The sequence below is a fragment of the Thalia democratica genome, chromosome 2 (genome assembly GCF_965202585.1).
Source record: "Thalia democratica chromosome 2, ktThaDemo2.hap1.1, whole genome shotgun sequence".
In the NCBI taxonomy this organism is placed as follows: domain Eukaryota; kingdom Metazoa; phylum Chordata; class Thaliacea; order Salpida; family Salpidae; genus Thalia; species Thalia democratica.
Window position 1 is genome coordinate 93980630 of NC_139166.1, and position 21428 is coordinate 94002057.

The 21428-nt window shown below is 26.0% G+C and overlaps 1 protein-coding gene across 1 annotated transcript in view; it reads right to left on the reverse strand.

The window, feature by feature from the left end:
- Nucleotides 1–283: 283 nt before the first annotated feature.
- The window catches only part of LOC145829122 (cap-specific mRNA (nucleoside-2'-O-)-methyltransferase 1-like), a 52363-nt gene continuing 31218 nt past the window's right edge, over nucleotides 284–21428 (reverse strand). The window contains exons 3-10 of the mRNA XM_082936854.1: nucleotides 8254–8429; nucleotides 7357–7494; nucleotides 5962–6195; nucleotides 5336–5490; nucleotides 4935–5061; nucleotides 3633–3869; nucleotides 3019–3173; nucleotides 284–342 (exon numbers count right to left, since the gene is read on the reverse strand). Coding sequence (XP_082792980.1) covers nucleotides 284–342; nucleotides 3019–3173; nucleotides 3633–3869; nucleotides 4935–5061; nucleotides 5336–5490; nucleotides 5962–6195; nucleotides 7357–7494; nucleotides 8254–8429 — 1281 coding nt within the window. The remainder of the gene's footprint in view (nucleotides 343–3018; nucleotides 3174–3632; nucleotides 3870–4934; nucleotides 5062–5335; nucleotides 5491–5961; nucleotides 6196–7356; nucleotides 7495–8253; nucleotides 8430–21428) is intronic.

The following is a 21428-nucleotide window of genomic DNA, read 5'->3' on the forward strand; positions in this document are numbered from 1 at the left end:
GTGTGGACCGCGACAACTTTTTTTTTAAGTGCACTGCGACTTCTGGTTTAGGCTACCATTGTGGTCCGGTCCTGCTTCATTCCAAATAAGTTAATGACGTAATAATGGTAAATAACTTTAATTTAAAATGTGTACCTTTTGACTTGTATTTTACTGAAATATGTTGAAATGTATTCTGAAATATTAAATAAAACTTGTTTTATCAACTAACTTATAAACTAAAACAAACAACGTTCACCTATTAAGTAAGAAACACTAGGAACAAATTTGCACTATCTCTTGTTTACTTCGCTTCTTGTTCTTGAGTCTTTTTGCGTCTACTTGGTCCTTCTTCATAGTAACCTATGAAATAACACGTTTTAAATATAAATAAAATTATTTATAACTTCATAAAACTGTTTCTATGTTAATTGTATGCACACCTCTTATAACCATTGAAAAGAACGTAACTCTTGGTAAAAAAATAGTTTGATTTATAACATATATATTTACAAAAACTTCACAGATTGTTATTTTTTATAACTTGAAAATATTTATTTATTTGTTGTACTATTATTAGCTCATTTGCGTATTTTTAAAACTTATAAAATATTTTTTGTTTTTGCGGTACAACGATAACTCTAAAACAAAACTTAAACTAAATCTTGCGAAAGTATTAAAAAATTAAGTTTTTCAATGTATTTGGTTAAGTGCTTTCAAATGTACATAGTTTTGAATAGCTTTTAGTTAAACATGTTCAAGCTTCTTTTTGACCTATTAAGTATTCTGTAAAAAGCATCAACAAAACAGAACTTTTATATTAACCCAGGTGTATTTAAGCTTCTTAGTGTAACTGACACATTATAAAATAATGGAATCAAGATATTTGGCATCTTAAACACAAAAGTGGTATACGACTCAAACACCATCTCAAGAATATGTCTGTTAAACAAACTTTAACTTAAAAGAAACATTTGTTCGACTTTAGTCATTTTGAAAATATCTAGTTTCAATTATCTAGTACCTTTTTTAATGAGCACCTAAACGCAGTGTTATGTGTTAAAAGTTATTTTTACTAGGCACAAAAAATTGCACACCGGTTCGGTATATATATTTATAATAAAATAATTCAACTTATCAATACCATAATATTCAATTCAGTTAATAACTTAATTTCAACATAGATTAGTGTAAATTTAAAGTTTTTTTTTTGTTAGAATAGCAAGTACAGTCACCTCTCGCGAATCTACGCACGTTGTGTCCACAGCGAAAGTGCGTAACCAAACGATAGATAGCGAAAATACCTAATAAATTGGCTGTTTTCCTATAATGAATTTGATTAAATACATTTCAAGGACTTCCCCTTTTTTTTGTTTACAATAACTTTTTTTGTTAGAGTTGTACATATATGCGATTAGTTTTTTATTAGAAATTGTTTATACGTATACAAAGTTTTTTTTTTACTTTGTTCTTCGGCCACCTTAGTTTAAATTTGTCCTACATAGTATTTATAAAAAATATTACTTTGTTCAATTCATCATTAGAATTTAGCAAAAAATTAGAAAAATATTGTGTTAAAATGCGACTTTATGTCATAAATATTCTGAGAAATTGAACAGTTGTTGAAATTTGATTTAAAGGTAACCATGGGGACTAAGACACTTAAAATAGTAAGAAAGCCATAGAATTCAATAGGTTCCTTAAATAGACACATTTTTTAAAAGCAATCAGTTTTATTAAAAGTTTACTAAATATAAAATAATAAAGATTTAAGTTAGCATTAAATTTTAAAAGATTATATGTATATTGTAAACTGAATACATACAATAAATTTACAAGATTAGATATATACTAAGTTATATTTTTTTGTATTTTTGAAAGCAGTCAAGTTTCTAGGGACTGAAATAAGTTTAAAAAAGACAAATATAAGACATTAGTTTATAGTTTTGCCTTGTTTAGTAGCCCCGATCCTGTAGCCTACCTAAATCTAAATTTTAGGTACAAACAATTTAACTAATTGGATAGAACCTCATTGAATTGGTTAATATCAAGCCTAGATAAAGACCTCTACCAACTTAAAACATGGGAAGAGCGCATAGCTAGATAAATATGATACAAAAAGGACGTGACCTGATTTACTTAGCAGATTGTGCAGAGTATCAATGAGGTGGAGTTAGGCGCCTCGAAGTAATTGAGTAAGACCACAAAAATTTCACCAAGATTATAACAGCCTGTAACGAAGTTATAGATCCAACCTTAAAATTGAGTTGTTAAGAGCAGAGATTAGCAAAATACAAAGTAGGCGCGATGTATTCGAGAAAACACAGTACGAGAAAAGAGTATGGCTTGATTATCAAGGGCTTAGCAATAGAAAGTACCAAAACGTTTTAAAAGAAAAACTTTTAGAGGGCTAAAAACTACAAAACGAGCCTTGAAATTTCTCCCTTCATTGGGTCTTATCCGAACAATTTCGAACATTGAAACCGTGTTTAACAAGGCTCGAAAACTCTGTAGGTTTAAATATACCGACGAACTTACCCATAGAGAAAGTAACAAATTCGTCTTATTTTCTAGTATACTACCTTTAAAATATATGTCAAGTTGTTTTAGTTCGGCTAAAGTTAAACGAAGAAAATTCATTAACTTAAATTTGTTTTTACGTAACACACATACGAAAATTCGCGAAAAACTCAGGCGACCAGTCCCACAAGCGCAAACAGAAAACCTCTCAAGAGAGGATTTTGAAAAGCAACAAAACAATTTTGCTAGGAAAATTCGCAAAACATAGGTAAAGAATACGCGAATTCGAAGCAAAATGAGCCGCTAAGACCGCCAAACCTAAGCCTGATTTGGCCTGATGCGCACGAACCCTGTAGTAACACACTAAGCTACTTTTGAAAGTTAAATTGAGAATTATAGTTATATACTGACAACAACTACGATATTTTAAGTAGAATTTTAATAAAGCGTTCTTTTAACTACTGATAAATACTCAAACACTTCAATAATGCAAACAAAACTTCAACTAACAAAAAATACACTGTTGACTACGAATTTGACCATTGAGTTCCTTAACAGTTTTAACGAGCAGGATTGTGTTCCTGGTAAGCTCCAATTTGAGTTCCATTTCACCCTTGTTCATCCATCTGCCTTCCATGTCACCGTACTGCTGCATAGTGTGCAAGAACACTTCTCTGTACAAACATACTCATTTGTTTAATACATAATTTGAATCAACCTACTATTGTACTTATTTATAAGTAAATAAGCCTAAAACGCTTATCTAATTTCTACTACGTCTTGACAAATTAGTTTATCTTTAATTTTAAGAAGCAGTTTGAAAACTACAACCAATTTTACCAGACTCTATTCTTAAGTAAAAACTATAAAAAAAAATTTAGTTATAATTCAAAACTCTACAAAGTAGTAAAATATCAAAGTAAATTAAGAGATACAGTGACTTCAAAGACCTTAAGAATAATTTTTAATACTTAATTCATGGACAAAAAAATATTTTGCAAACCATTAAACAATCTAATTCTTTTTTTTATCAAAACCACGATTTAAAGCAATAATTAAAACGATACTGAAGAGAAAGTTCGTGCTTATTAGACAAAATTAATATTCTTGTTTTATTTTAAAATGTTATTTACTCACGCCTCTGCTGATAAGCTGTCTGGCTGCCTGTGACGTAACAATAGTGGTTGTGGATGATCTGACCGGTGTTTTCCAGCCTCTTGCGCTGACAACTTTCTACCTTCTCACCGCACAGCTCGCCGAAAACTTCCCGCGCCTGCATCTTTGCCGGCTCCCAGCGGATCTCATCGGGGATTTCCCATTTCTGAAGACATTTTTCTCTCACGTCCGACTGCCGCGTCTCCTTCAAGATCCTGTGTGACAAAATAAGAAATTATTTTTTTATTATATTTAATGATTTGATTTTTACTTTGCACAATAAAACACAAAAAGTTAAAAGATAATTGACCTGAAACTTTAAAAATGTTTTTTAAAATAAACTTAGAATTCAAAATTTAAATATATTTTAATTATCATCTGACGTTAAATTAAACAATAAATTATAAACTTCAAAATCTAAAAAAACTACAATAAAAAGATTAATAAAATAATATGCCTGGAGTTTTGACAAAGCTTTGCATTGTTCATCAGCAATTCCGTAGAAAACTGTGGTATTTATTTAAGCCTTTCAAATTTAAATATATTTACTCTTTATATTACACCTAAAACATTAATTTACATAAATGTAAATACATAAAACATTTATAAATGAAGACAAACTGAAAAGGCGTATAAAAAGATACTTTTCTGTAGTTTTTAATGAATGTTTAAATAATCTAATCAGAGTAACTTTTGATAAAATAAAATGTTATAACAGTTATTGAATAGAAATTGTTTTAGTGTTTTAAATATAAAACTTTTTAAACAAATATTGATTTTTTTTTAAATGTATATGAAAGCATTGTATTCGCTTTTATTTTCTCACAAAGTAAAACTATAAGCAGTAAACGAGTTTAGTTCGGCAAATGTTTTGACATAAAAAGAGGCTAAGAGCTTTGAAGTAATAAGATTAGGATATAGTTGGCGTAAGTTATTTAACAATATTTACTAAAATTCACATGTATTTGACGGCTATTCGACGGCCTAAGGCTGATAGACAAATTTGTGCAATTTTACTGCAAACTTTAAAATGCAAAAAGCTATAAAGCTACTGGATAAGCTTTATTTATAGCTTAATTATGATATAAACGTACTTTATATTGAGATAATATGTTAAATATTTTAATTAAACGTGCCAAGCATAATTCAAAACGTTTTTTCTATCATTTCAACAAAATAATATCCTTTAGATCTTAATATCATTCAGAACATATGTTATTAACTTTATTAAGAATTTTCAATTTGACTACAATAATAAATAAGTAAGATTATTGCAATACCTGCCAGAACTTTCTTTGAAAATAGCTGGACATACGAAAATTCGCGAAAAACTCAGGCGACCAGTACCACAAGCGCAAACAGAAAACTTCTTAAGAGAGGAGTTTGAAAAGCAACAAAATAATTTTGCTAGAGAAATTCGCAAAACATAGGTAAAGAATACGCGAATTCGAAGCAAAATGAGCCGCTAAGACCGCCAAACCCAAGCCTGATTTGGCCTGATGCGCACGAACACTGTAGTAACACACTAAGCTACTTTTGAAAGTTAAATTGAGAATTATAGTTATATACTGACAACAACTACGATATTTTAAGTAGAATCTTAATGAAGCGTTTTTTTAACTACTGATAAATACTCAAACACTTCAATAATGCAAACAAAACTTCAACTAACAAAAAATACAACGTTGACTACGAATTTGACCATTGAGTTCCTTAAAAATTTCAACGAGCAGGATTGTGTTCCTGGTAAGCTCCAATTTGAGTTCCATTTCACCCTTGTTCATCCATCTGCCTTCCATGTCACCGTACTGCTGCATAGTGTGCAAGAACACTTCTCTGTACAAACATATACATTTGTTTAATACATAATTTAAAGCAACCTACTATTGTACATATTTAAAAGTAAATAAGCTAAAAACGCTTATCTAATTTCTACTACGTCTTGAAAAATTAGTTTATCTCTAGTTTTAAGAAGCAGTTTGAAAACTACAACCAATTTTACCAGATTCAATTCTCAAGTAAAAACTATAAAAAAAATTTTAGTTATAGGTTAAAATTCAAAATTCTACAAAGTAATAAAATATCAAAGTAAATTAAAAGATACAGTAAGTTAAAAAAACCTTAAGAATAACTTTTAATACTTAATTTATGGAGAAAAGAATATTTTGAAACCATTAAATAATCTAATTTATCTTTTTTATCAAAATCACGATTTAAAGTAATACTTAAAACGATACTGAAGAGAAAGTTCGTGCTTATTAGACAAAATCAATATTCTTGTTTTATTTTAAAATGTTATTTACTCACGCCTCTGCTGATAAGCTGTCTGGCTGCCTGTGACGTAACAATAGTGGTTGTGGATGATCTGACCGGTGTTTTCCAGCCTCTTGCGCTGAAACACTTCCTACCTTCTCACCGCACAGCTCGCCGAAAACTTCCCGCGCCTGCATCTTTGCCGGCTCCCAGCGGATCTCATCGGGGATTTCCCATTTCTGAAGACATTTTTCTCTCACGTCCGACTGCCGCGTCTCCTTCAAGATCCTGTGCGACACAATAAGAAAGTTTTTTTTATTAAATTTTATGATTTGATTTTTACTTTGCACAACTAAAACACAAAAAGTTAAAAGATAATTGACCTGAAACTTTAAAAATGTTTTTTAAAATAAAACTACAATTCAAAATTTAATTACAGTTTTTTTTTAATTATCATCTGACGTTAAATTAAACAACAAATTATAAACTTCTAAATCTAAAAAAAAATTCAATAAAAATATTAATAGAACAATATGCGTGGAGTTTTGACAAAGCTTTGCATTGTTCATCAGCAATTCTGTAGAAAACTGTGGTATTTACTTGAACTTTTCAAATTTAAATATATTTACTTTTTATATTACACCAAAAACATTAAATTACATAAATGTAAATACATAAAACATTTATAAAAACAAGCTGAAAAGGCGTATAAAAAGATAATTTTCTGAAGTTTTTAATGAATGTTTAAATAATCTAATCAGAGTAACTTTTGATAAAATAAAATGTTATAAGAGTTATTGAATAGAAATTGTTTTAGTGTTTTAAATATAAAACTTTTTTAACAAATATTGATTTTAAAATAATGTATATGAAAGCATTGTATTCGCTTATATTTTCTCACAAAGTAAAACTAAAAGCAGTAAACGAGTTTAGTTTGGCAAATGCTTTGACAAAAAAAGAGGCTAAGAGCTTTGAAGTGATAATATTAGGATATAGTTGGCGTAAGTTATTTAACAATATATTTACCTAAATGTTTACTAAAATTCACATGTATTTGACGGCTATTCAACGGCCTAAGGCTGATGAATATACACAAGTTTATGCAATTTTACTGCAAACTTTAAAATGCAAAAAGCTATAAAGCTACTGGATAAGCTTTATTTATAGCTTCAAAAGTGTTTATTCATAGCAATTCTTAATAAACAATTCAATACTCTGACATTAAATCTGATTAAAAAAAATGTCTTGAATGAAAGCTTAGTGAACTTATATTAATTCTAATGGTAAAAAAATATCCATACAGTATACTCATTCATAGTTTAATACTTAATAATAATTTCAATTCATATAAAAAACATTTATAAATTATCCTAACTTTTCTAATATACACGAAAACCAATCATTAGTTTAAAAAAAAAAAGAGCAACCTTTCGGATTTTGCGGGCCGACTGGTGACCGGCTATGGTGAGTTTTGTGATGCGGAGCAAGTATTGTGAAGGGGGTGCACATGTCAGCATGAAGTTCTGCATATCAGCCACGCGGTGGCGAACTGGCACATTGTATTTTCTCGATGTTCCCCTGCCCTGCCTATGAAAAATTAAATGAATGTTTGTTATGATGAATTGTGTTTAATGGTGAGTCTAAACTGTAAAATTTGAAACTGAATGTCAAATAGCTTTATGACCAGCATAAACTTATGTTTGGATCTTAATATAGTCTTTTGGAAATTTAAATGCACTTGCAGTCCAAGGACCCAAGTATAGTAGTCCAGTAATAAAAAATCAAAAAATGTAAACATGCTTTATAACTTATTAAAGTAGCAGTGTTATATCTACTGATTTGTATTTTATAGGTTCTAAATAAAATTATATCAAAATTAAATATTGTTAAGTTTAATTAACATTCTTAAAATCCCTAAATCTTAAAATCCTTTTTAGAATCTATATTTTTTTTGATAGCAAGCGCAATAATAAGTGAAATAATAACAATAATAAGTACAATAATACAGTAAGTGAAAAATAAAACGTAAATGATATCCAAACGATAAAAAAATATCTATAAGTTTCTCTTTAGTATTGTAATGTGACAAACTAGAGCTATACATTAGAAATAGCATTTAAAAACAGATTATCTAATCAAGCATTAACACAACGGTTTATGAGATATAATAAGGCCTTAATAAAGAGAAGCACATGAATAATGTATGAGCTCAACAAATAACTTTCAACATAAGGAGCTGATCTGGATAACTTTATAGTAAGTTTCACATTCAAAGATTAGAAACAGTTTTTAAATTTAATAATTTACTTATTTCAAACAAACCTATTTTTAACTCAAAAGTAAAACAAACCGTAGTGGGGCTCGAAAAGCTCGCTGTTGGTCGAGTGGAAGTCGTACAAATTGAAGTCGTTTTTCCCGCGCAAACCCGAATCCCTTCCACCCTCTCCGCCACACAATTCGCTGAAGCCTGCCAGCCCGGCGCAGACGTCGGCCAAGTACAAAAGTTCCGACGACGTGATTCCCTGCAAAACGACGAAAGTTTTTAATTAAATGAATGCTTGTTATGATGAATTGTGTTTAATGGTTAATCTCAACTGTAAAATTTGAAACTGAATGTCAAATAGCTTTATGACCAGCATAAAATTATGTTTGGATTTTAATATAGTCTTTTGAAATTTAAATGCACTTGCAGTCCAAGGACCCAAGTATAGTAGTTAAAAAGTAATGTTGTTTTTCAAAGTCAGTAGAAAATTATATCTGACATAATAATGCAACTATTAAAATTTAACTATTCTGAATCATCACGATATCATTTATTAAGATTTCTTGTTTACTAATACATCTTAGAGATAACTTTAATAAACTTTATTTTAGGAAAGTATATTCAAAAGTTTGTGGCTAACAACATTTTTAAAACTACTTTAACGATTAAGAAATGATATATTTATCTTATTTTTATGTATAGAAATATTATAGAAATGATTTTTATAATTTTATTAGAGGTGATTTGATTTTTTAATTTTTATTTAAACTAACTAATAATGAAAAGGTGACAGTTGAAACTTCCAGCTACAGCAAAAAAAAATTTCGCGACTTGTAGAATCACATTTGCAAGCTGTTAAAGAAAACAATTAGTTTATAATGAAAAAAATATATTTATAGATTGTAAATTGATATGTTAAGTTTACTAGGCTAAGTTAAGTTATTTTTTTACTCTCGTGAAATATTTTCTTCGTGCAATTTTGTTTCCTTGTTCATTTTTTGTTCTCGTGCAATTTTAACCCGTTCTTTCAAAGAAGATGATAAAACATTATGTAGATATTATTTCAAATTTAAATTAGTTATAAAATGTTTAAACGACATTATTTTAATATCATTTTTTATAGGTGCACGACTACTCAAATTCGGACAATTCAAATTCCGACAATTTAAATTCTTAAAAAAAATTGAAAGGGCCACAACTAAATAAGTAATGTATATTTGTAAAATATAAAAAATATATATGTTGGTCCTAATAATATCTACAAGACATTTTTTCTTTTTGCAAAACATTAAATATTTTTTGAGATATAGCTTAAATAAAGTAAAAAACATAGTTATTTAGAGTAGTTATAAAATACCTTTTAAATTTTTGAGATTTTGTGAAAAATAATAAGTTACTTGTAGATATTAATAAGATCAACAAATGCATTTTATATTTTTTTAAACTTGTATAACTTTTTTGGATAAAGTCTTTTAACTATTTTTTTAAGAGTTTGAATTGTTGGAATTTAAGTTGTCCAAATTTGAATTGTCATGTACCATACTTTATATTGTAGAATTGTTATATTTTATAATTTACCAAAAAGTTATAAGTAACACAAAATTCTTTAATTTGAAAAAAACAAGCTCTTCTATTAATGCTAAAATTCATAATTAGTTTACAAAAATCATTGGTAATTACCTAGCATGATTGTACCAATATCAAACTGAAAATATATTTTATTCTTGGTCTATTATAACTCTAATCTTAAGCTAAAAATGACATTATAATACATAAATAATAAAACAAGCTTATTTATCATAAACTAATAAAACTTTAAATCGCTTTATTTTACAGTATTGTTCTCAATTTAAATATTGTATTGATATTACCGACTTATATTGTAAAATTAAAGTGATTAATTATTCAAAACTACTAGTTAATATCAAAAAAATTTTATTTTATTTTTGTATTTATAAAGCTTGTTTAAAACAAAATATAACTTAGACTAAACTTTTGGTTATAATAGAAACAGACCAAGAACAAAATATGATTTCAGTTTGATATTTGTGCAACATCATGCAAGGTAGTGGTTATTTAAACATAACTAATATATTTAATAATTGACTGACTTATTTGGTGAATAAAAACTTTTTATATAAAACTAAAATTACATTAGTTAAGAAATAAAATAAAAATTAACAACTATGACTATTACTAATGCAGTATAATCACATTAATTATAATCAAAACTAGTAAAAATTAATTTTTTTAATGAATTTGATTTGAGTTATTCATGACTAAAAGAAATTAAAATTAACTTAAACTATTCTTTTAGCTTTTACCTTTAACTTAACAACATTATACAGTAATTATTATAAGCTAGCAAAGAATTATAGAGAAATTGTTTACATTATCTACATTTAAAATACATTAGCTTTGTTATTTTTTTTACATGTTATACCATTAAAGCTGATAAATATAGCAAAAGAAGGAAAAGCAAAAGTACTTTATGTTCATATATTTTTTTTAAGTTTTATTCAAATGTTTTAATTTTATTTTAAAGCCTTTTTCATAAGTGAAACTTAGAATTCTATTAAACTTTTTTTTTAATCTTACTACTATGCTGCTTAATATTTTTTAAACTGGAAAATTAATTTGTTTTGCTGTTAAAAAAACTTAAATGAATAAATTTTATTAAAAACAATTGGGTTTATATTTAAAGATTGGCCCATCATTATGCAAAAATGAATCCCAGTATTTTGTTATTTAATCCTATTTTCTAGTTAAACCATTTTGCAGAAAGTTTATACAATTTTGACAATTTTCAGAAAATTTATACAATTTTTTGAATATTTGGAGAATAATTTACTCTTTGCTAGTCAGAAAATTTATTGGTAATAACCTAAGATGATGTCGCGCCAATATCAAACTGGAATAATATCATATTTGATGTCTTTTTTATTATAAACTAATAAAAATTAAACACTTAATTGCTTTTATTTTACAATATAAATCAACTATATCAATACAATATTTTATATTGATTGCAATATTGAAAGAAAAAAACCGATTAATTAATTAGGTTTATAACAAATAACTTTAATTTTTACTGTGTATTTATATAGGTTGTTTAAAAAAAATATCTGATTAGATTAAACATGTTAGGCTTAAAAAATTGATGTTTACCCTAAAACTATGGTTTCATAAGACATCAAATACAATATAATTTCGGTTTGATATTGGTGCAACATTTTCCTTGGTAATTACCAAATTGTTTTAATTTTATATTTGCAAAATAATTATGAAAACCTTTTTAACTATTTACTTCCCACTTAAGGGTATTTTAATTAAATACTTGAAATAATTACAGGGTGGCCACTAGTTTTTCAGAAATTTTTTCCAGGTTATTGGGTCTATTTTTAGTTTATAATTAAGCTTCAAGTAAAAACTGTATTAAATAGTATGAAAATATTGAAAACATACTGTAAAGATACTTTGCATGTTTTTTTAATTAAGTCTTTTTTGATTATGACAAAAAGTTTTGGTCCATACCATAATTTTTTTGTGTCAAATCTATATTTAACATGTAGAAAATGTTAAAAACTCAAAGTTTTTCCATTTTTTTTGTTTAATTTGCCATATTTCTCTATGATTTTGGGTTTGGTGGCCACTCTGTAATTATGCTTAATCTATAAAAATTTCAATTTTTTGTGAAGAAATACATAAAACAAATTTTAGATTCAACATATCACATCACAACATTTAAGGAAGATATTGACAATTATATTTGTATTTATTTAAAGGATTGCCACTCCTTTTTAACATTTTTTTCCAGGTTTTTCAAATTTCTTCCAGGTTTTTAAAAGTACACATTTTGGTTCTATTTTTAGTTTAATGATAATTTTAATATAAGAAACTATATTAAATAGTATAAAAACTTTGAAAAAATACTGTAAAGTTACTCAAAATGTGTTTTTTAATAAAAAAAATTGGATGATGACAAAAAAATCTTATTTATATAATAGATTTTTTGTGTCAAATTGAAATTTTACTACTGAAAATGTTAAAATAATGAAAAATTTCAGGTTTTTTAATCAAAATTCCAGGTTTTTTTCAAAATTTTTAAAATTCCAGATTTTCCTAGGTTATTTTTGCTTAAATTGTCCAATTCCAGGTTTCCAGGTAAAGTGGCAACCCTGTATTTAGTTAAATTTTAGGATAATAATCACATTACTTTCAAATGTAGTACAAAAACTTACCTTTCCAACATCTTAAACTTGTTTTTAGTTCAAGTAAGTTTACCTGAATATTTTACAAAACACCCGGGGAATCCCAAATAATCTCATAGCAGTTATAACAAACCAGGTACTTCAGCGACACTAAGGAACTCTTTTTATTTTTAAATAAAACATTAAGTACAGATAATAATTTATTTAATAAAAACATCAGTCTTTTTTACACGTTTATTTCAAAGTTTAATTCTATTTAATATTACAAATGCAATAGTAATTGCTCAATGTTTACGTTACTAAACAGAGTTAAAAACAAAACTTTCAGCCTTATAACAATTTCATAAAAATTAACAGTTTTACTTAAGTTTTATTGTTTTTTAATAAATTAATTTTAAAGACATTTAGAGTTTTGTTTTAACTATGTTCTCAAAACAACGTGTTTAAATTGTGTGTGTCTTTTTGTTATACTTTATAAAACTATTTAAGTATCTTATAATATAAATTTAACTTAAAGTAGAAAAATTATTCTATTCTTTAAAAAATGTCTTATTGAATTAAATAATAGTAAACTTTTAATAGTTAAAATAGTTACATTTTTGAAAAAAAATTATACTTTAGCTGTGTTCTTAAGTATAAGGTTGTACTTTTCTAAAAGTAATAAAAACTTTCACAAAAAAATCAAATTCATAAAACTTTTTTTACCTTTAGCTCATATGAGATACTATATAGAATAAAAATACACGATTTAATTTTTTTTTTAGAAATGAAACAGATAATAACTTCATGTAAACTCTTAACAGCTTTGTTTTAAGCTTTAACAACGCTTCTAAACTTTTTTAAATGATAATCATTATTCCATTAAAAGTAGTAAACATTTTATTTTTGCTTTTTTGGTCTTAATAAAAACATTGAAAACACTACAACTAATCGTTGCTTTATGTTTTAGTTTGTTTAGTAATATTTGCAATTATGTAGCTAATTTTAACTAGAAAATAGTTGTTTGAGTATTTATACTTCAGTGTATTCGTTAAAAATTTCAATAGTAATTTGTTCGGTGCTTTGGATCGAAGGTCTTATGTCTAAAACAATTACTAATGTCTATTTACACAGAAAAAGTTTAGTCTGTAAAATATATTGTGTTTTAATTCTGAAGCTTTCTTTATTTACCTGCATTCTTTAAAAGTTATCAGTTTATAAACATTTTGTATATAAAGCAGTTGTATTTTAATTATTAGTCAAATTCACTTTAAACTTAGAGTATTTAAGTTTTATTATTTAAACTACTTTTAAAGTTTTGTTAAAAAATATATGGCTTCTACTCATTTAAGTTAGATTAAACTTCTAGCATTTAAAAATGCATATTTCATTATGTAACATTTCCTTATTTAATTAATGAGAAAAAAAATTATACAAATAAGTTTAAGCTTAATAACATTATTACGAAAAAGTAAAAAAAAGTTATAGAAAGTATTTGTTTTGAAAGTATTTGAAATACTTACTATTAGTATTGTATTTACTAAAACATCTTGTTTGATAAAAAAATATTTTTATGGCAGATAAAATCAAACAAACTTGTATTGATAAAATTATGACTTGTACTTTAAGAACAAAATTAAATTGCTAGTATTTATATGTTATAACTAAGTTACAAGCTTTGTTTCATAATCACTATTAAAACATCTATTTTAAAAAAATTGAAAATTAATTTCTACATTAATTTTTTATGCAGTAACTTACTTAAGTAATCATTAATAAATGATATTTATTTGTAGTTTATATAATTAACTAGAAATAATTAACTAGAATAAATATGATATAAACAAAAGTAAGGTACAATGTTTTTTGTCAATTTATTAAACATATTAATTTGAAAACTTGCAAAATATTGTATATGTTATTTACTATGTTATCTGTTTGTTCCACACGATTTTTAGAAAATTATGCTTTATATACATTTTATAAGTAACTATATCAAGAGTTTTAGTGGACGAGTGGTAAGGGTCAGGAAAAGGAAGCGAGCGACCCGAGTTCAAATCCCAGCATAAGTCCTTTTATTTTTGACTTCACGGTATATGTTATCTTTAATTTTGTTGTTTAACTAATTTTTAACTCTTACTACTGATTTAACAAAAAATGGCTGCTGATTAAAAGTACTACTTAGTGCAACAATAGTCAGTCATCGAAATTCGAGCAGTATTCATTAACTATAAATTTTTTGTTTTTAAATTACAGACATCACACAGATACTTAAAATTGTTTAAAGTTTATCAATTAATACATTACTATTTGAACTTTCAAGTAGTTTTTCAAACTATCAATAAAAGCTTTGTTGGATTAGAGGCTTTTTAATAAATAGTTTGGTTTGATAAGGTAACAAAATTAATTTTACTTATTAAATATTGTAGTTACAGTAAATAGAAGTTTTTAAGTTTTTACAACCGCATACTAACTACATACTTCAAGTACGTACAGCAAATGGAAACATTCGTTTCTTATATTTACCAACTCGACAGCATCTTCAACTTATTAGACATTTTGCAAAAATCACAGAAAATTGTTGTTTTCTTCCGATTAGCTCATATTTGCAACTAGTTCCAACAAAAACAAACCATCTATAAAAACGGAGACTCATCAGTATACTAGAAGAAGAAAATATTAGAATGTATTTAACTATATTACTATATAGTAGACTATATAGTAGACCACTGCAACACATTTAACACCTACCTATTTACGGGAGCTTTTAACTTTAACTTGAAGTGGATGTGATAAAAAAAAGTCAGTATTAAATGTTTTATCAGAACTAATTTTGTAGTTGAGCAATTTTAGTAAATTAATATAATTAACTGAAATGATTCGACCTGCAAAAAAAAAAATTCAACATCTGGCCCGCGGACTCAAAACGTTACACACCTCTATCTTAAAGTTTTTATTATATGTTATGCTACGAAGCATACTTGCCAAAAAAATATAATTTTAGTTGGTTATGGCAGAAATTCCAGAAATCAAAAGTTCTAAAAACAACTGAATAGATAATATACGTTCCTTTTACATAATTATATGGATTTTATACATATATTAAATGGAATAATAATGGTAATACTGGCGAATATTTTTCCAAGCTCTATTCTATGGTACAGCGGTTATAAAACAATATTATTCAGTATAACTGTTTTTAATTTTCTACATATTTGTCCTTAATGCTTCAAGACTATTAAAGATCTATGGTTAGGATACTTTACTGTTTGCATCAGCCGTTACGCCATACACAGATTTTAACAGTACATGATAGTTTAAATTTTTATTGGTAGATTTTTGTGGATCATACCTGATCTCTAAAAAAAAAATAGTTTGAAAAATCTCTAAATATATTTTTCAACGTCCACAAAAATGCGAGTAAAAATTATAAAACTGAACTTCAAATAGTTTTCAGATAGAAAACATCTGAAATATAGTTTTCCGACGAACAATTAATAAACATACTACATAAACATTGTACACTAATGTAACGTTTCTTCTGTATTAAACAAAGTTACTGTAGACTTTTCTACTTTTTTTTCATTTGTAGCTCATTATAATTTCGATTATATTGGGTATGCAACTTGATGATCGAGAGGTCTTTTTGCGTATCCAGGTCCTTGAACCAAAAAAGTTTTGAGCAATTTTTGGTTTTGTTTAATAAACCACTTAACTAATGTTAAATTAAATATGTTATTGGAAAAAAAACTAAGGATGAAAATTGTTTTAATATAGATCATTGTTTATTGAATTTAACAAAAAATTAATCTATCTAAATATTTTTGTAAACAAAAATATATTGAAAGCAGTTTTTATTTAGATACTCAGAACAACTTGCATTTAAACGAAAAACTATTGTAGTTATACCAATGTTTACATTTTGTGTGAAATTTTTTTCAAGCAATACATAAAACGTTTTACATAACACAGCCTTTTTGATACGAAGAACTAAAAAAAAATTGCATGATGTTTTTCATTTGTGTTATTAGTCAAAATAGTCAAAAAAAAATCAATATTTTAAGGCTCCTTGCTGTTTGTTAGGTATGAAGCCACCAGATCATCAAGTGTAAGTAGGAAAACGTACCAACAAGGCTTAGTTCAAAGTTTCTAGTAAAAGTCTTAAAAATCGTTTAAAGGTTCGGATTGTGTAAAGAAAGTATACAAATAAACCTAATATCCCTGAAAATTATTAGCTACTTACTTACTGTAGTTGTGTTTTTATCGAGCATTAAAGTTGTGCTTTTATTAAACAAAAAAGGTTTTAATAATTATAGTTTTAGGCCATTACATTTATAAAAAATTATAGTACTTGTTATAAGGCAATTCGTAAAATATGATATATTTATTGGAATCCGTCGTTTTTTTCCTACACTAAAGCATATTCTCTAGATTAATATTTTCATTTTTCTCTGATACCTTTTTTTATGATTTTGAAACAATGTTGATAAGAATAAAATTGAAATGACATCAGTCATTTAAATATTTTTTTGTTTCATTGTTAATAAAATTTTTTGAAAAACAAAAAAGCTAAAAAGGAAGAAGAAAACTAAAAAGAAAAAAAAAGAATTAAAAGCACTTGGAAAAAGTTTACTAAGTATATTTTTCTAGTCATACGCAATTTTACTTAAATCATCAAAAAAATAACTTAATTATAAGTATAACTTATGCTTAGCAATTTTTAAATTTTAAACAAAAAAATGACTTCAAAGAATTTTTTTTTTATTCAAGAATTTTTCAGCTATAATTTTAGAACAAGTTTTCATAGGCAAATTAAAATTACAATATTGTATACTATTTATACAACATTAGACTAGCTAGAATTTTACCATTTTACTTAACATTGATATTTAAAATTTAAGTATAATGGATAATAGAAAAATGTTTTTCGGTGGTTTTCTTTTTATGTTTTTAATTAAATAGCAAATACTTACAATAACTTACAGTTATTTCAACGTCACAGGAGTTTAAAGCTTGAAATTTATTTTACCCGCCGTTCATGAAATAAGTATGTAACAAATTTTAAAAATAACAAACAGTAAAAGAAAGTATTTTTATATGTTTTCAATTAGGTAGCATAAAAATAAAACATAAGTTCTTTTTTTTGTAAGTCGTTATTAAAAAACTTTTCAAGTCTAATTAAAGTGCATTTAATATTCAGTTTTTTGATTTGTTTATTATAATTTTACAACAATCGTTTTTCGACAAGTATATTGCAGCAAAAAAAATCTTTCACCACGACTGAGTGGTAAGAAATAGTTTGCATTCGCTTCGTGATACTATAAATATAAACTGTCTAAAATATAACCTATAAAAGCAGATAATAAATCATTTACTAAACCCCTATAAGTACAGAAAATACTGTGTTATATTATATATAAAATATTTTATCGGTATCTAAATGTTATTTGTTTTCTATATGTATGTTTTAGCTAAATTAAAAATTGTGTGTTGTATACTTTTGCTTGACGAGCCGAGTTGTGCTTATAAGGTAAAGTTTTCAATTAAATCTTCTAAGCTACTATTTGATTTTCATAAACGGTCACAGGATATATTTTTCTAAAACTTGAATTTAGAATTGCGTGGGTAACTCACTGCGTAAAAAATGAATTTTTATAATATGAATTTTTGTTTATGTGTTGTCCACTGGGTTTCAGTCAACTCAAAATATTTTAAATACCGTGATTAAGATACTTACAATATCAGCACCGAGCCGTTTTTAAATATAAATCCATTATAACATTAGATACCGTATCATAAAGAAACTTTTAATATTTATTTTGATGAAATGGTATGTTAAAATGTTATTTATCCCTTTGAATCTAATAAATCTGTTGTAATAATACTTTTTAGGCACAAAAATATTTAATGAAATATTTTTATTTAAAATCGACCGGATTAACGTTACAATGATTATGTAGGATACAATAGATAAATAAAAAAAGATTTTTTTAAAGACTTCATCATTTTTAACGAAAAGAAAAAAACTGTTTTAAAACGACTTAAACCTAAATTAATTATTAATCAGATTTTTTTTTAACATTGCTTCTTAAGCTATAATAACATAAAGAATGCATCAGGGCTGCTGGATTTCGATGAGTATTTAGTCACATAAAACAAGAGCTTGATATTTTAGTAAAAACGAAAAACTTTTTTTTTTAATATTTAGTGTTCAGCTGGCATATCAACATTGGTATTCTAACAATTCTGCTTCACATATAAAATGTCATATTTTATGCAAGGATTACTTTACCTTATACTAATATGAGAAATAAAGCTATATAAATTTAACAACTTATATAAATTTAATTTTGTCAAAAGTCTATATGTTATTAAATAACTTATCTATTTGATTAGTGTTTATAGAAAATTATAAAGCTTTATAAACAAGTTTTAAATTTTGTTGATTATTTACTTGGTTTTTAGTAAACGCATAATAAAGTTAGTAAACTTATTTAAATTTTTTAAATGCAAAGCAAAATTATAAAAATCTTCTTTGCTGAAAAAATAGAAAAAGTTAAGTATTAGTTATTATTTATCTTTTACAAATGCTTTAAAATATAATAGTTGATTAATTAAAAGCAAATCTAAATTAATTAAATTATAAAAAAATATTTTATTCAATAATAAAATGAACTTAATATCTTAAAATTCAGAGACTGAGTAACATCAGACTATTTAAGACTTTTATAATTAAGTTTGGACTTACGTTAAACAATCTAATCGAAGCTAATATTCTAGGGAAATATTTCAATTTTATATAATCAGCCAGTAACTTACATTTGAAAACTTTGAAAAGTTAAGTAATTATTTTAAAAAGAAACTTTGTTACGAAAAGCGATTAAAACAAACATTAAACGACAAAAACGATTTAAATTATTTTAAATATTTTTCAAAAGAAACTGCAACAAATACCTTCTCTTAGATATTTGGAAGGTGTTTTTACAGTTGATTGCCATTTATTTTCAGTGACATCATAAACTGGGACAGCTAAATCACCGTCAAGACGCCAGGAACCAAAAACATAGATTCTGTTACCATCTGTGTGTAAGTAAGGTCTATGAAGTGTATCTTTAATGCGAAATGGGGCAATTAAAGTGAACTTTTTTGTCATACAATCGTAAACTTCATGTTTATCACATGCACCGCTAATAACAAACAGTTTGTTACCACGTGCGAGTAAACCTGGGTATTTTCGACCGATGTTTAAGTTCGGTAAAAGTGACCACTTGTCAAGGTAGTCATCATAACTTTCAACTAATTTTAAGTAGTTTTGGCGATTTTCGGTAAACGTAATACCCCCTATAATAACACATTGTCCATTAAAAACTGTGCATGATGATTTATATTTTACTGAATTGATTTTACTCGAAATTTTCTTCCAATTGTTTTTATCTGGGTCGTATACAAAGTTGTTATCGTAATGATGTAAACCACCGAAAACATATATTTTACCGACAAATGCACAAGTACAAAAAACATTTATATGCCTTTTTTAGGGAGAATTTCCAAACGGTTCCATTGATCCGTCCTTCGGCAATAAACCTGAAAAGACCCATCTTTTTCACCTTGATCACCAATAAAACAATATATTTTTGTGCCTATTAAAGTACAAACAAACTTTTCAGGCATTTGCTTTAGCATGTTGTTTGTTGATTTAATTTCATCTATTGTGTTTCTATCAGTTATGTGAGAGAGAACTAATGGTTCAAAAGTATCGTTTTTGAAACTTAATTCACTACCAAAAAATAAAATTTCATTTTTGTCAAAATTTATCTGACTATTACAACGGTTCTCAAACCAAAACTTTTTTACGTTTTGAAACTTATTTCTTTTTGCTTTCAAAGCTTTATTAATTATATTTTTACACAGCGCACTATTACTACACAGAGGATGTTCTTTTACGACATTTTTAAGTATTTCTTCTGTCGACAAAGGTAACCGAACTAAACTTAAAAGTTTGTCAGTGTAACATTTACGTTCAAATTTTTTGTAGCCCACCCAACTTACTATTACGTTAAATATTTCCAACTCTGAGTCAATTTTTAAGTTAGAGGAAGAAACTAAAGTGGATATGTCCGTAAAACTCAACTCCAATAAAACATCAGGCTGATAGTTTGTTAGAAAACAATTTAAGCACAAGCTTAGCAAGAATTCTTCCAGGTCTTTTAAATAGAAAACTTTAGAAAGATGTAAATAAAAACACCAGTTTTTAATAGTCACCTCTTCAACTATAAAATTACAAAGGTACATTTTTAAACTAGAGTTTTTAAGTAGTCTTTCAGCTTCAAGTATAGAGATTAAATTCTTTTTATTTACTTCGGTTTGACCTGAAAAATTTAAATATATTTCATAAGCTGAAATTACTGATAAAATTTGAAACTAATAACAGGCTGACTTATTTAATTATTTTATTTGTTTATATTTTTTCAAGAAAAACTTATTTACAATTTAAAGTATTTTTGTGGTTGTTAACATTATTATTTCTGTTTGGTTTAACTCAATTACTTAATTATTTATTCAAAGTTATAACAACTAAGATTTTTTATAAAGTCTATAGTTAGTTTATATTTTTTACTTAGTTTAAGCACATTATTGGATATAATATATATTGCAGCTTTTTTTTGTGTGTTTAAAAACATTTATAGTTTAACTTTATCACTACTTAATTTTTAATAAGTAAAAATTAGTTGATAGTACAGTCTAAATTCATAAACATTCTTTTAAAAACTTAAAATATATATAATTTATAATTAGTTTTTTTTAATCCTTATAAGGTTAAATCACTTGCTATAAATACTGATAAATTTAAAAATTGAAAACATTTCAGATTAAAATTTTAACTTTTAACGTAAAGTTGAAAATATATATACTGTTAGGTACTATTATATAAATAATCCTTTAATTTTTTTGTATGTTTTTGTTAGAAAAGAAAGAATTCTTAAATTTAATATCCTAATTCTTTGTAGAGTTTTCGTTTAGGAGTTTAAACTTTAAATGTAATTTTTTTTGCCCCGAGTTAATTATGA